General features: G+C 36.2%; 1 protein-coding gene across 1 annotated transcript in view; it reads right to left on the bottom strand.

Annotated features, from left to right (window-relative positions):
* LOC106931503 (CUB and sushi domain-containing protein 3-like) overlaps positions 1-14,898 on the bottom strand; it is a 219,087-nt gene that overhangs the window by 166,378 nt on the left and 37,811 nt on the right. Inside the window, 6 exon segments of the mRNA XM_088014026.1 lie at positions 60-163; positions 2,641-2,762; positions 3,567-3,691; positions 5,641-5,728; positions 8,116-8,186; positions 9,222-9,344. Coding sequence (XP_087870152.1) covers positions 60-163; positions 2,641-2,762; positions 3,567-3,691; positions 5,641-5,728; positions 8,116-8,186; positions 9,222-9,344 — 633 coding nt within the window.

Raw genomic sequence — 14,898 nt, forward strand, 5'->3', positions numbered from 1 at the left:
TCCACCAGTTTAAAAGCAGAATGATTGGCCTAAAAAAGACAAAAGCATTTCTTACTTACATTTGAATTATAGTTTTAGAATCTCCAACTTCTCCTCCATCGCCGATGGTTAGTGAATCATAGCCAATTTCTAAGTCAAACTCTTCAAAGTTGATCTGTATAACCTGTAATTTACACAACGAAAAAATTTGTTAAAAATCTTTAAAAAAGTCTTGAAATTCCAAGAAATACTGGCCTTAATTTATACAAATTAGATTCAATTACTGTAGTGACAGTAAATAGTGATTTATTGAGTTTATGAATATTAGGTGAAATGACTATATTCTGTTAGCATTATTCTAACATTTTGCACCCCTTTGAAAATGTCTAAAAGTCTTGATTTGTACCATTTAATGTGGTTGTTGGGAATTTTTGTAAGTCACCCAGCGACACTAAAATGCTCAGACAGAGCCATTCATGCAGTCAACCTGAGAGTTGTATTTAAATAGTTAAATGCCTTCAAAGCATATCCACAATAAATTAAATACATCTCTACTATCAGATAAGTCACCATCTCATTTATATGAAATCCATATCAGAGCTGCTCATTTCCATAAATTCCCTTTTGGGAAAATGTTTCTGGAGATGGGTTCACTGTGAAAGGAATTCTACAAAGGAAAAGTCTATTAAATGCCATATGCATTTGGTAAGGTCGACAGCAACATATTTGATCAAGCAGTGCTATAACAGCTTAAGAGTTCTCCCAAGCCCACAATTCAAATACTTGCATAACATAACATATATTCTGATGCAGCAAAGAAATGTGCACTAAACATCCCTAAACTCAGATTCAAACAAAAAGAAATTTAAAATGCTACTAGAGTAAGACTTTATCAAAGAGTGTGTTAGCATCCTATACATCTCTTTAAATAACTGTTCTACTACAATATTCAAAAGGAATAAACACATTTAACACAGCACCATGAATCAAACTCCACCAAATAAAATTTAAGTCATTGTATTTTGCTTCTCTGCATTTCCCCAGACATATCTTTTTTGGCTGTTGTTGATATATCAAGTTTAACAAAATGTACAAATCATATACAATATCAAAAAGGATAGCGTACTAAGAAATCGATTTGGCAACAGCTGCTAACATAATCACATTAATCAGTCTGCAGCAGAGAGATTTGCCAGTGAGCTACAATATTTGGGCCTGGACTTTGCCTGGATTACCAGTGGCAGGAAGAATGTGTTCATGACACTAAAGTCGCATCTGCTGATGACAAACAAGATGACTGCCTGCTCATCCTAAGGCCCTCTTTTTTCTGGCCAGGGGGAGGACAATGTCTGCGCACCATCCATGTATAGCAGCCTCATTACAATGCAGAGAGAAACATAATTACCATAATAACACTAATGGACTAAGTTTTACTGCCAAGAAAAAGCCTTGTTTGCCTAGGAGAGAGCACAGTGGCACAAAGCTATGGTAGCCGCCGGTCAGAGAGGGATCTAAATGAGTCTTCATTGGTTGATTACTGGTTATTGGTCATTTCACTTAGTAAACACTCTGTATTATTCGACTTACTCTTAACAGAGAAACTTGGAAAGATTTCTGTAGAGAGATGTTTATGACCATTAGCTGCAATCTTTTACTTTTAGGGTTAAGCTTTACACCTGACGGTTTTTTCTCAATCTGTTGCTCTGAATAAATGAAGTAAATTATTCAACCACCAACTGGCAGGTCAAACAAATAAAATCCACAGCAGACATTTGATGTGACAGTGTCAATGAACTCTAAAAAACCTGTTGCCCTCAGAAATACACTGTATTAATAAGAAGTCTAATCTTAGTATTTATACAGTTATTCTGTGAAGCTCTCAAAGGTTTCTGTGTGAACATCAGTGAAAATACAAAAACATAAAGATCAAGGAAAACACCAGGGCAGAAGTAAAGGTGTGAAGAAACTGCATAACTGCAGGTAACCATGTAAGGGACACACAAGAATACATTGTTCCTACTGTGAGGATGCCTGTCTTTGCCTGGTCATAAATAATGGGATGATGGAGGTAGCTAAATAATGAGCAGTCCTGGAAGAAAACCTGTTGGAGGTTACAAAAGACCGAGAGACACCTTCCAGCAGGACAACGACCTTAAACACACAGAACGAGCTACAATGGAAAGAGCTAGATCAAAGCATCTTTGTGATGGAATGGCTCAGTCAAAGTGCAGATGTCAAGGCAATTAAGAATTGGAGGCAAGACTTGTAAATGTATGATCACAGATGATCCTGATCCAATCTGACAGCTGTTTTGAGAACAAGGAAAAATACAAAGTATCAACTTGAGGGCGTTACAGCTTTTATTAGCAATGTTTGTAATTTCTGTTCCACTTCACAATTATGCATTAGTCTGTCCATGCGACATCAAATCCTGATGAAATACATTGAAATATTTTGCTTTAACCTAGCAAAATTTGGGATTGCTTAGCAACTGAAAACGTTTACCATTTCAATAATACATTGCTAAGCTATGTGGAATTTAGAAAAATGATTTGCTTTCATTTCACAGGATCTTAACAAGACCAAAAACAACCAGAGGGTACTTACTACATCAAGAATAAAATAAAGCAGACTAACACCTATAAAAATTTGCTCTGCTACCTTGTTTGGATCGCTGGCAGTGATGATCCACACACACTGGGAGTTGCTCTCATACTGGATGGGGAAATTCGGTGATGTAAATGTCCCAGACGGCCCCTGCAGATTCGACCCACATGTTTTCACTGCAAGAGAACAAAATCACAAAAATGAAGACATTTACAAGATACAGTACTGCACAAAAGTTCCAGGCTTTCCAAATGTTTAAAATCTTATCACACAACACTGTCAGGACTGTCTCTGATCATTCCCGAAGACATTGTTTGCTGCTCAACAGTGTCTCCAAATACACAAACAGGATCATGAAGAAACATCTTTAGTGACTGAAAGAACAAGGATCTCTGCAACAGATATTATAGCCCCAAAAGAGCCCTGAACGGAGTTTCGCCTGTCTGTGATTACAAGGAGGGGGGGGTAAAAAATCCTTAAATCTTCCAATTCAGACATCTCTCCAAGATGCCTGGAACAACTTGTCAGCTCAGCTTTGTGCATATTCACATGAGCACTGATGCTTCTCAGCATGAACTCAATCTTTTATTATTTGTATCTACATTATCAATCATCCAATGTAATATGCTAAAGAACCCAGAATCCTCTTCAAACCCAGTGTAAATATTGAAGGAAATGATGTCCAAGTAAGAGACTGCAGCCTTCTGCATTGTAATATGACTGAGGGATAATGTATTGTTTGCACAAGTAGAGAAAGGGCCTATTAGCTGTACTTCCATTAATCAAATTCTAAAGGGTGCTCCAGGTAATATGAAACACAGAAAACCAGGATAAAGCATTTTGGAATGGAAGAGTGCAGCAACAGAGGCTTTCATGCATAATTACCAGAAATGAACTTTCCTCTATCTGCATAGAGCTTATAACCAGAGGCACTGCCTTAATCAAACTGTTTTATTAGCTCTTTGAAAAGCCACGCTCACCCTTGCAGACGGGCCTGTGGTCGCTCCACGCAGCAAAGACTTCAGCTATGCGCTGGCAGGTAATCGTTTTAGAGCCCTGCAGCACATGGTCATCGTCACAGGTAAATTGAGCAGTTGCTCCGATGCTGAAAAGATAACAGATACCATTAACACCTGAGAAAGGCAATCAATTTTCCAAAGATGACGGCTGATTAAAAAAAATTAATTTATTATTTATCTCATGTCACTCACAGATAATGACATATACAGTCACTGCAGCAATGTCTTCTGAGAGCACATCCAGCAGCTCTCCAAAGTGTACATACCGCCTCATAACATTTTAGGTTTTTACCATGTACAAACAGTTGACTTTATTGAAATATTTCTAAACGTACTACTTAAAATCTCACATCTGTCCTGGGACAGTTTAAGTGAAAAGCAAATAAATTAACTGGGAGAAAAATTATTAAATAATATGACGCTCCAATTCTGTTTCTGCATAAACGTGCACACCCAACTAAACTTTAAAAATATTTAGATTCAAATTTGGCAGCACGTCTTTTTTTTTTTTTACTTTTTTTTTTTATTCACCACTGCCATTACTTGTAGAGAAGTAAAAGTAAGTTGTCCAAGTACGATTTTCCTTTCAGCTCTAACTAAAACCATAACTTGCATACAGGTTGTGAAGTATTAAGAGTTTAAATATACTTAACAGTTAATACATTTACATTATATTTTACAAACTTTCCCAAAGGATGAGAGTGGAGACTTCGGAGAGACATCCAAGAGGCCAACAAAAACACTAAAAAAGCTGCAGGAATGTTTTATATTTACTGGCAAGTGACAATCTCCTGTAATTTTGGATTTCTGGACTGATGAGTTTGGCTGCAAAACAAAAGCATTCCATCCAATGCAAACTCACAGGCCTGACTGGTTCTGGAAAAAAAAGCTAAAAACAGTACAGGTGACAATTCCAAGGTAATATGTTTGACACAAAACACAGAGCTGCAACACAATCACCCAATGCCAGTTAATTTTAGTCAGAACAAACTGTTATTTTTATTAAGATAGCTTAAATTATGAACAGTTCAAAATATTAATCAGTTTTAAACAGAAACCTTTAGTGAGCTGCTAGAAAAATAAAGAACTGTTCAACTATTCACCATCACTGTAAATCTAACTATACGTCCAAATCCAAGTAAAAATGACGTGATAAGAAGAAATTATAGGTTTTGAAATGGATTCAGAAAATCTGCGGTTTCCTAACGAGATACCATCAGAATCTGAGACCTCAGTAAACATTTAAAAGCAAAAGAAAAATAAAGAGAGAGAGAGAGAGAGAGAGAGAGAGAGAGAGAGAGAGAGAAAAACAACCACAGCAGCACTTGGTTTTAAAAAACACAGTAAGGAGAAATGTGTTGTTTTGTCCAGTGTGGAACTTTTATCTCTTATGTGGAACAATGACACAAAAACTGCTTTGTTCTTCTGATGAGTATTCACCTCATTCATTCGCTTCAGCTACTTTCTTCTTCTCCTCCTGTGAGCCGACCCTTTTAGACCAGCTCACTGTCACAACCTCGCCACCCTAAAGATGCTTTGGTGGAAACTTTTCATCTCCAAGAATAAGGAAGGTGTTGAGCAGAGCTATAAGCAGTTTGTGCATGTGTGCCAGAAAAAAACGACTTGCGTTCATGGACACTGAGAGGTACCTCAAAATCTTAAGGGTGTGCACTTTTACGCAGCTGGATTATTGCATCTTTTATTTATTTTTTATTGTATTTGTAAATTAAAAGTACAAAAATGTTTCAAGCCAATTTAACATGCTCTCATTGTTTTTTTTGTTTGTTTTACATCACAAGTGCCTGTCATTTACAGAGTGTATATCTACACACCTATAGAAGACGACAGGATCAAGCATTTACTGCTTTATAATTAAAAAAGGCATTTCGTAAACATTTTAGGCTAACACGGTTAGCAAGAGACTGGACGGAGTCATGCTAATTATAATGCCAATAATAGCTCCTGTATCCTTATTAGCCTCTTTTGACTGTCCACATCGTAGCTTGTTTGCTTCAGGTAAAAAACGTCGACTAACCTGAAGTCAGAACCAATCCGTTTGCCATTCTCCGGCTCCCCTGGGTCAGGACAGTAATTAGACACTTGTTTGATCCCCCCTTCATTCACTAAACAGGGAAAAGGACCAAGAATGGGGCATGTGAGGCACTTTGATTCCCTTAGACTCTATACTTTCAGAAAAAAAAGCAATTTCCATGAAAAAAAAAACACATTGAAGGTATATATATATTTTTTTTCTATTTGACCTCTCCTCTGAATGCAAGAGATGTTTCATTATGTGTTTCATAGGATTGTGCTGAATTCACAACTTTTTGAGGATGGAGCCAGTGCCGAGTTAAAATAAAACAATTTCACCTGAGCTATCAAAACAAAGGAAAATCTATCAGTGCCCAGAAGGGATTAAATAACCTTGAGTTATTGATTGTGGGAAGAAACAAAACCCACTCGGTCACACTTTTTAAACATAATTATGAGGTTAACTGGGAAAAGCCATTGAGAATTTGTTTTAGACAGAGGATATTAAGGTGGTCGGGTGGGTGAGACAGATAAACAACGTAAAATGTTTGTGGATGTTATGATTGGTGACCAGTTAATATCTCCCAAAATTAAGATAATAAATCTAGTTGAATTAAACTCACAAAATTCATCACATATTGATCAGCAGTCATACAGCTACTCAAGACATTTAGTCTTTTAGCTTTTTAAAAGACTAAAATCTAAAAATGTATTTATTTGCCAGCATCCCTTTTACTCTCATACTATTGAATAAGAGTTAAAGTTTGAAGCACAATTAAGCTTTATCTATTATCTGGGCTGACACAGAGTAGTAATCAAAGATTAACAGTCAGCTTAGATAAAATCTTTGTTCATGGAAGAAAATCTCTGTTTGGGAGTTTGAATAGGTGGTCTGTTGTCATTTCAAAATGACAGCAGCATGACGGCCGATTCAGCGCTCCCTTGAGAAAGGATGACCTACGACAAATGTCAAGCAGGGTCAGAACTTTTCAGGGAAAATCACGTACTGTTACTGCTGCGGCATCAGATGTGCTATTATTATCCTTTCTTGCCCAGCCATAAGCGTTTCTGCAGTTGCTCTCCCTTCTTTCGCCTCCATCTGTTAAGCATCGGCCTCCAACAATAACTAACACTAGTGGCTTGTAGTTCAATCCTTTCTGGGCTGATATGTCTGTCGAGCCTTTCTAATGCTGGTACTAATGATTCTGCTGCAGCAACAAGTTGCAAAGTCTGGCATTTTCCATTGTGCAGTGTGACAGGTGATGCTACTAAATTACACTGTCACAGTGTGACAATTTCTTTCTTTTTTTTTCTTTTATAAATTGAATGGAAAATGCCTGGCTTTAGAGGCTGCAAACAACTTCAGGCAGGGACAAATGTTCACCTTCTAGCAGGACACTGTCCTGAGAACAGTAAAACCTACAATAGAATGGTTTATATGGAAAAGCATGTATTCATTTAAATTATTCAAAGTGGAAGGGGGCTGAATACATATGCATGACATTCCTTTCAGACATTTTTGTACATTTTTAAAAGCATATTGCTCTCTTTTCACTTAACAAGTTAGTACTATTTTGGACTGAACTGCCACAAAATGGTCTAATAAAAGGCATTGAGGTTTGTTGCTGCAGTGAGTCAAAAAGAGAATGTTTGGGAGGAATTATTACCTTTGTAATAAGAACTTTAATATTGTGAAGTACGCTAAACTCGATAAAGTAAATTTTTTCCACTTAAAAATGAAGTTGATCAGCTTTGAACCTAATTTTTACAGGTTGTGGTGCATTTGTGGGTTCAATTATGGGCAATAAATCCACAAAGCATATGAAGCATTTCCTCTTTGTATTTTAATGATATACAGCATTGTCTTCATGGAGAGGATTACAGCCCTCTGCATTATTCATGTTTCCATGGAGTGCTGAATCTATGATGCATAAGGTAATAAAGATTACAACCTGTTATCATCCAAGTCTTTAGCACTCCACTGAGTTAAAGGGAATAGTGCTCCAGATTTATGTTAATGACTGAGCTCTGCAAGCTATTACAATGCATTCTGTTTTGTCTGAAGAGTACACAAATCACCTGACAAGGGAGTGGTCACTCATCCTTGACTGGTGCTGTGTGTGTATGTGTATGCCACACATAAGTCATGTGTATCGCTTTCATATTTATGAAGTGAAACAAGGCAGAGTTTAGTCCAGTTTACCCTCCTGGTGCAATGTACATAACTGGGACTGATTTAGTTGACTTCATTTTTATCAGGACAATAAGTCCAGGACAGCATGGGAAAATGGGTCATAAGAAAGAAAAAGAGACTGCACTTCTGCAAAATCTAGTACTGTAGCTTAATTCCTTTACCAAACGATGCAGCAAAGAAAGAGACAGAAAGAAACAAAGACCCGGAAATAAAAGCACTACATAAAAAAAAAGAAAAAAAATCCAAACAATGACGACAGTTTCATAAGACAAATAAAAGACTTACTCAAAGACAGTTTGTTAGTGTTGTCCTTTCCTGGTAATACTTTTACCCCTCTGGATTTAAGCTCTCCAGAGCTTTTCACTGGTTGAAAGCAATGGAAAGAGTTCATTAGATAAAAGAAGTTACAGTATTAGATGTGAGAAGATACAGTACCAATGTTTCTTTCTCTTCAAAACACTTGGTCTTGCAAACATCAAAGTCAAACTACTAATTCTGAGCATATTTTTTTAGTTATTGCATTGGCAATTCTAAAATTAAAGTTTCGTTTTTTGTTTGATTATTTTCCTTCTTATTCTTCTTTTTGTCATTTTGTATAAACAATGGATAATAACTGATTGGAAAGATCAGATTAATTATTTAAGGGACATAACATGGTGAATAAAAGAGTATGCCAACGACGGCTACAATATGTATCTTAATGAGGTCTAATCAAAGACAGCAGGGGACACTGGAGACAAAAGCTAAACAATGCAAGTGGAGGTCATCATCCAACAACTGGCTAGCAGCAATAAATGGTGTATTAAACTAAAACAAAGGGATCTGAATTTAAAAGTGCTAGGACAAGGTCTCACCACTGCACATACAAAACAGAATGGTGGTTAGGCTTTTTATTGAAATGTGAAAAGCTCATCTCTGCAATCTGAAATTATATGTTTTCTCAGATGAAAAAAAATGCTTTGGCAGGATACACCAAGGTGTTTTAACTCCTAGGTTTACAGCATGTTGTTGCACATTTACCAGGCATTCATTATAGTTTATAGTTTCATATCTACTTTAGGGGCCAGGCTTTGCAAGCACATGTAGTACATACACTGTAAAGTCATGCCAAGAAAAATATCAGGGCAATGGATTATAGAGCTCATAAAGTTGGATTTTCCAGAGGGTGAATACAGTATCTACTAAACAAATATTTGATTAAGACGATCTTAGTCTGAGGCAGAAAAAAAATCCTGCATGCCCTCAACAAAGGGTGTTAATCAAACTGTTTAATATTCAGTTAAAGATCAAAAACATGTTTTGTAATTAGCCTTCAGAGTGTTTCTTTTTTCTGCGATGATCCTTCCTGATCAAGGAGGGGGGCTTTTGTTACAGTGTGCTAATGAAGTAACTGTGTTTTACCTTGATACTGAGCCCTGAAGCCTCGATGGCGGTGGTTGCTCTCTGTTACAAAGTGCAGTCGCAGCCAGTTTTTGTTGCTGATGACGGAAGCTGGAATATTCTTTCCAGTCAGCCTGAAAGTGAAAATCATTTATAACAGAACATGTCATATACTTGAATTTGAGTCATAGCCATGTGATTATCTGCTTCAGTTTTACTCCATCACCAGACCTGTTCAAATTAAGGGAATGGTTAAAAACAATTGTGACAGACTGGCGACCTGTCCAGGGTGAACCCCGCCTCTCGCCTGGAACGTTGGCTGGAGACAGGCACCAGCAACCCTCCCGACCCCATTAAGGGACAAAGGTGTAAAGAAAATGGATGGATGTTTAAAAACAATCCACACAGGATGCCAAGGTAGTTTATGCAAATAAAAAAGGCTATCATAGTTCAAGATAAAAAATGTATTTTCTAGTATGTGTAATATATTGTTTTAACAATGCATTTTCAGTTAGTACAATATACATTTGTCAGTTTGACACAAAAAAAAAAACTTATGCTCTCCAAATATATGAATATTGTAAAAATGAGCACACATCATACTGATAAAAATTATTAGAACAAGAAAACATGCTCAACTTGTATTTTTTTATTGTATCATGAAGTTAGTCTGGGCAAAGACAAGCAGCTTAATGGCTTAGACACTGAGAAAATGTTAATTATATTGTTTTGTATATATTTAGTATAATAATTTGATGTATGTGAACAGGAACAAATCAAATGTAATAACATTGAAAAGATATGATCTGCCAAATAAAGTTTATCGTTATATAGCTCAATTTTTCTTTTGCCTGTGTAAAATCTCAAAAGTTACATGAATCCCCAAATTACTAGTTCAGGCAGGAAGGCTGCTGAAAAACAAGACAAGAAAACAACCCTCAAAAAATTCCAGTTTTTCTGAAAGATTTTCTGTCCACCTAAAATTTCACTTTTGCAAAGCTGTGTAAACTACAACAATTAAAAAAAAAAACAAATGAGGTTATACCTCTCTCTTTTTGGGGGGGTAAATTATTGAAGTTGCTCATCATTATTAAGGAGATATCATTGACAAATGCATGCAGACATTGTTTTTATCCAGTAACTGTGTTAGTATTCCAAACAGGAAAAACACCTTGTGTTGAGTCTAAGTTGGTTTGTCACTAAACGTGTCTTAACAGTTTGTCAAAACAACTCTGTGTGACTTAAAGAGCGCTCAGTTTTTCTCCCTGCTTCTTTACAGTGTGTGGTGCAGGATCAGGAAATGCTCTATTATCTCCGAGGTTTAAAGCTGCCAAGGGCCTTCTCGTATGGTGGGCTAACAAGCTTTTTTATTGCCTTCAAATCCTTACAATACGTCTTGTCATACTACAGTCAATAGAACAACAATGTCATTGTACAGTTTAAAAAGATGCTTCACACACATCATAGGAGGGCCATTAGTGATGTTGACTCTCATGAGTCTTGTGTTTCCAAAATGGCACACACACAAAAATAAATACATAAAACATCTCATCAGGGTGTGTACGTGTCTTTACTTAACTTTTATGGTATGTATTTAGGCATTTGCAGTTGTATGCTAAATGTGTTTGATGCAGTTTCTTTGGCATTTTCTCTCTCTTTACTACCTCTTTCTTACCTCAGGGACAAAGAGACAAGCAAACTGGTGGAAATGAAGAATAGAAAGTGGCATTTAGAGAAAAGGAAAGACGAGTGCCATGATTGGTGGGAATAGTGAGAGAATGTGGGGACTTGTACAGTCGGTGGGTATGGCAAATTCTAGAAAAATCATGCCATCTTCCTTTTGATGTCTTCTTGTTTTATTTTAAATCTCTCTCGCTGGGATTTTAATCTACCATCTCAGAGAGGAACTGGGGTTATCTACAAAGTAATGCATGCCAGATTTCTATTGAGTTGCTGACCTAAATATAATTTTTGATTATCAGGTTTTAAGTTCACATTATCCATCACAAATGATGGAAATGGCACTTCCTAAAGGGGAATGTAAAGGTAATCAATTTTCACATAAATTTGACCTTTTTTCTCAATGTGTAATTGATAAAATGCTAATATTGCTACAATATACATGCATAATAAAAATCAGCCACTGGTCTGTAGCTATAGGAAGAAAAACTGCATTCAAGTTTGCTGCAATAAAGACTAAATTTTCACAAGACATCTTCTTTCAGAGGTCTTAATGATAAGGAATCAATAGAATAGAGCTGCTTCCATCCAAGAGACCCACTGATTATACCCCAAGAAGGAAGTGATGGGTTGAATTCAAAGCTATATTTTTTTCACAAAGGAAACGTGTTGGAGAAAGGAAACCACGATCATCTGTCAATGACAAGCAAGGGTGTAATAACACCAAAAGGCATGATAGGCATCAAAGTGAGAAAATCTCCCTGTAAAAACAACGAGGTGCACAGTGATAAAATATGCCAGGCATTGATATTGGTTGCAGAACACCTGCAATAATAAAAAGAAGGCCTACCTCTATATGTAGCTGCTGTCTTAGTATTGACACAAAGGAATATAAATATGCTCACATTGAGAGTCCACGCAAAAAAAGTGTTCAATATTTTGAGTCCACATAGTACGTTTTAGCATTTTTTTTAAATGTAAGCAAGGACAAAATTAAACATGAGAAATGTTGCATTTCTTCAGACACTGAAGAAGTTTTATTGCACTCAGGAGTGTTTACTGATTTTAGAGCATCTGAAACCTCAGGAATAAGCTGACAGATTTGGCGTCTCTGGTTTTGACAGCGGCAGAGGGTCTAGATACAGTAAAGTCCAAACTGATTCTTATCCTTGGAAGATTCAACTCTGAAAGTATTTGAGTTCAATCACGAAATATGCTTCTGAGGCAGATATATTTTAAAAAATAAAAAATAAAACAATGTAGAAGGATGACCAGTATTAAAAGCAAGAGGGTCACACATGCTTTATGCATGTTTTCAAAGATGTTTTAATGACTTATGTTGTTGAATTCATTGAGGTTGGAAGGCCTTTTGGTCAACACCCTAATCTTTAGCTGCCTCCACAGGTTTTTCTTTCTTCTGGTCTCTCCAAAACATTATTCACAGAAAATATGCTTGTAAATCAAGATTATTTTACTCCTAAATCTGTCATGGGTATGAATTATTTGGGGCTTAGCTGTATTTACCAATTTTCTAGAGTTTTCAGATGGTTGTTAAAACATTCTGGACACTGAAGAAAAGTAAAAGTCAGTTTTTTTGGAAATTAATTTTTTTAATTGTGTTCCACAAATCAGACAGATTTGACAAAAAGATGTTCACGCTCTCTTGCTTTTGCAGTGATCTTTAACCATCTGCAGCAACTGACATCAGTTCGATTTCAAAATATATTCTCAAATTAGGATACTTTGATGAATTCAGATTATTTTGATCTTTAAGAACATAATTTTATTTGTAAAAAAAAATAAAAAGTACAAATATCATTTTGAAAACTATGGCATTTGAACAACCTGCAAGGGTCTAGATACAGTAAAGTCCAAACTGACAGGTAAAGAACCTGGATTTGAATAATCCATAAAAATCCATAAATAATAAAAACAAAAGCCAGTGAATTTCAGGGCATCTGTGGTTTTTCTAGAAAACCAAAAAAAAAAGTAATGCCAGAAATACATACACTGAATAGTAATGTGGTAAATTTAACAAAATGCATGTTATTTAAATATAGATAAAAATGTAGCATTTCTTTTTAGAAATTCAGATTTTGGTCTTTTAGAGAAAGGAATGAGTGAAGACAGCTAAAAACTTTTTTTTCAGATTTCCAGACGCCACACTAATTGAAGAAAACCAAACGTGTCTTGACTTTTTAAGACTGTTTAAGAACCCTGTAAAAATCAAAATTAATTAGGACACACTTTTCCTTCCATGTCAGACATTTAATCTGTCAGCAGGAATTAAAGCAGGGATTAATTGGGTTAAGTTGTTATGTAATAATAAAGGCTGAGTTCTACATCACTTCAGCTGCTCCCACTTCTTCCTAGAAGGTATAATATTACCGCTCAGTGGATGCTAGTTGGCCAACACAGTGACTGTAGAGGACATTGAGAAGCCTGTGGATTCCTAGACACTCCTTACATTTATTGCTCATATGAAACACCTGAGTCAATTCTCAATTCACATCCCTTCATTAGAACAGAAGCTCAATTTTACCCAGACTGTAACCTGTTAGGCATGCCGTTTAAAGACAATTTGATGGATCTTACTTTGCCTTGGAAGATCAATAAAAAGTCCCAGAGCAAAGAAATGCAATCTAACGTGCATAATAATTTAACTGAAGTTGGTAATTTAGCTGCAAGACACTTCTTGCTCTACATAACCTTTGAATATTGCAATCTAACTCTAGCAATCTTTTAGCTGCGCTGTTGGAATAGGACTGTTCATAATTATTGAGCCGAGCAAAATATTGTCTGCTGTGGAGACAATCAATTCCAAAGCTAGCTGCCTGAATATGTTTATAGCATCCAAAAATGATACACTAAGTAATTGGAAACATCTGCAAGAGACTGAATCCTGACCGGAGGTGAAAAATGAGGTCGATAGACAACTAGAGAAAAGACGTACCAAATAATTACATTTTCTGGTTGAAATTCTTGTTATAAGCAACAACAAAAAAATGTTTCAGATATTTGCAATGCCTTCAAGGTTTTAAGCATGGTGCAGATATTTGAAATAATGACTGACATGTGATTTACTGCTTGTTGTTTTTGCCCTTTGTGAACAGAAGTGAACAATCATATTAAAGGTCAACACAATAACATTGTTTTTTTTTTTCCTCTCAACCTATCCAGAGAAGGTTTTTGTTACAAAAGTTTTTTTTTTCTTTTTTTTTTTTTTCAAACTGCTTTCAAAGAGATTGATGTGGAGCCTCAGATCAACCTTCAACACCTTGGCAACAGTAAAATCAATAAAACTCATTTGGCAAGATCTGATAAAAAAAATTTCAGTTGATAGAAAGAAAAGGCAGCTAAATGCACAGATGAGTCAGCAAAAAAATAAATCCATGTCCCCTGGTGCTAGATTTTAGTTGTGTAAATAATACCATCAAACACTTTCTGGAAAGAAGTTAACATTGGGTAATACCTAGTTCGCCTATTTATTTCTTCTTATGCATACTGGAAGGTTTGGCGGCACTTTACAGCACTTTCAACTCCATCAAAAAATATATATATATTCTGCTTTAAATGTTTCATAATTTGAAATCAATTCCTCCTGTGTTCACGTGGCTTACGCCGATATCCTTATCTCCACAAGGCAAAGTGGATCACATTTTAAGTTTATTTTCCTGAAAAGGATAAAAAGCAACGATAAATCTGACAGAGTGTATGGTTCCAGACTGTCTATCACTGTTAAGCAGCTGTAAACCTCAAGGCTAAATTGACAGTTGGCTCGTCTCTGCCTGCAGCTGGTGCTATACATTACGGTGTTTGAATGCTTAGCAGTCCTACGGCCTTGTATGCAGTCAGACACATTCATAAACAGAGAGAGAACAAAAGCTATGAGGGATTCAGGTTTCCTGAATTGGGCTTGTTTGCTTGTCTGTTTCCTGGGAAAAGTAGAAGCCATTTCTCTAAAGTGCAGGCCACAATGCACTTGGGCTCATAGAATCCTTTGGGAAC

Source organism: Poecilia mexicana, unplaced genomic scaffold (assembly GCF_051168715.1).
Source record: "Poecilia mexicana isolate PSO_F unplaced genomic scaffold, ASM5116871v1 scaffold_16, whole genome shotgun sequence".
Taxonomy (NCBI): domain Eukaryota; kingdom Metazoa; phylum Chordata; class Actinopteri; order Cyprinodontiformes; family Poeciliidae; genus Poecilia; species Poecilia mexicana.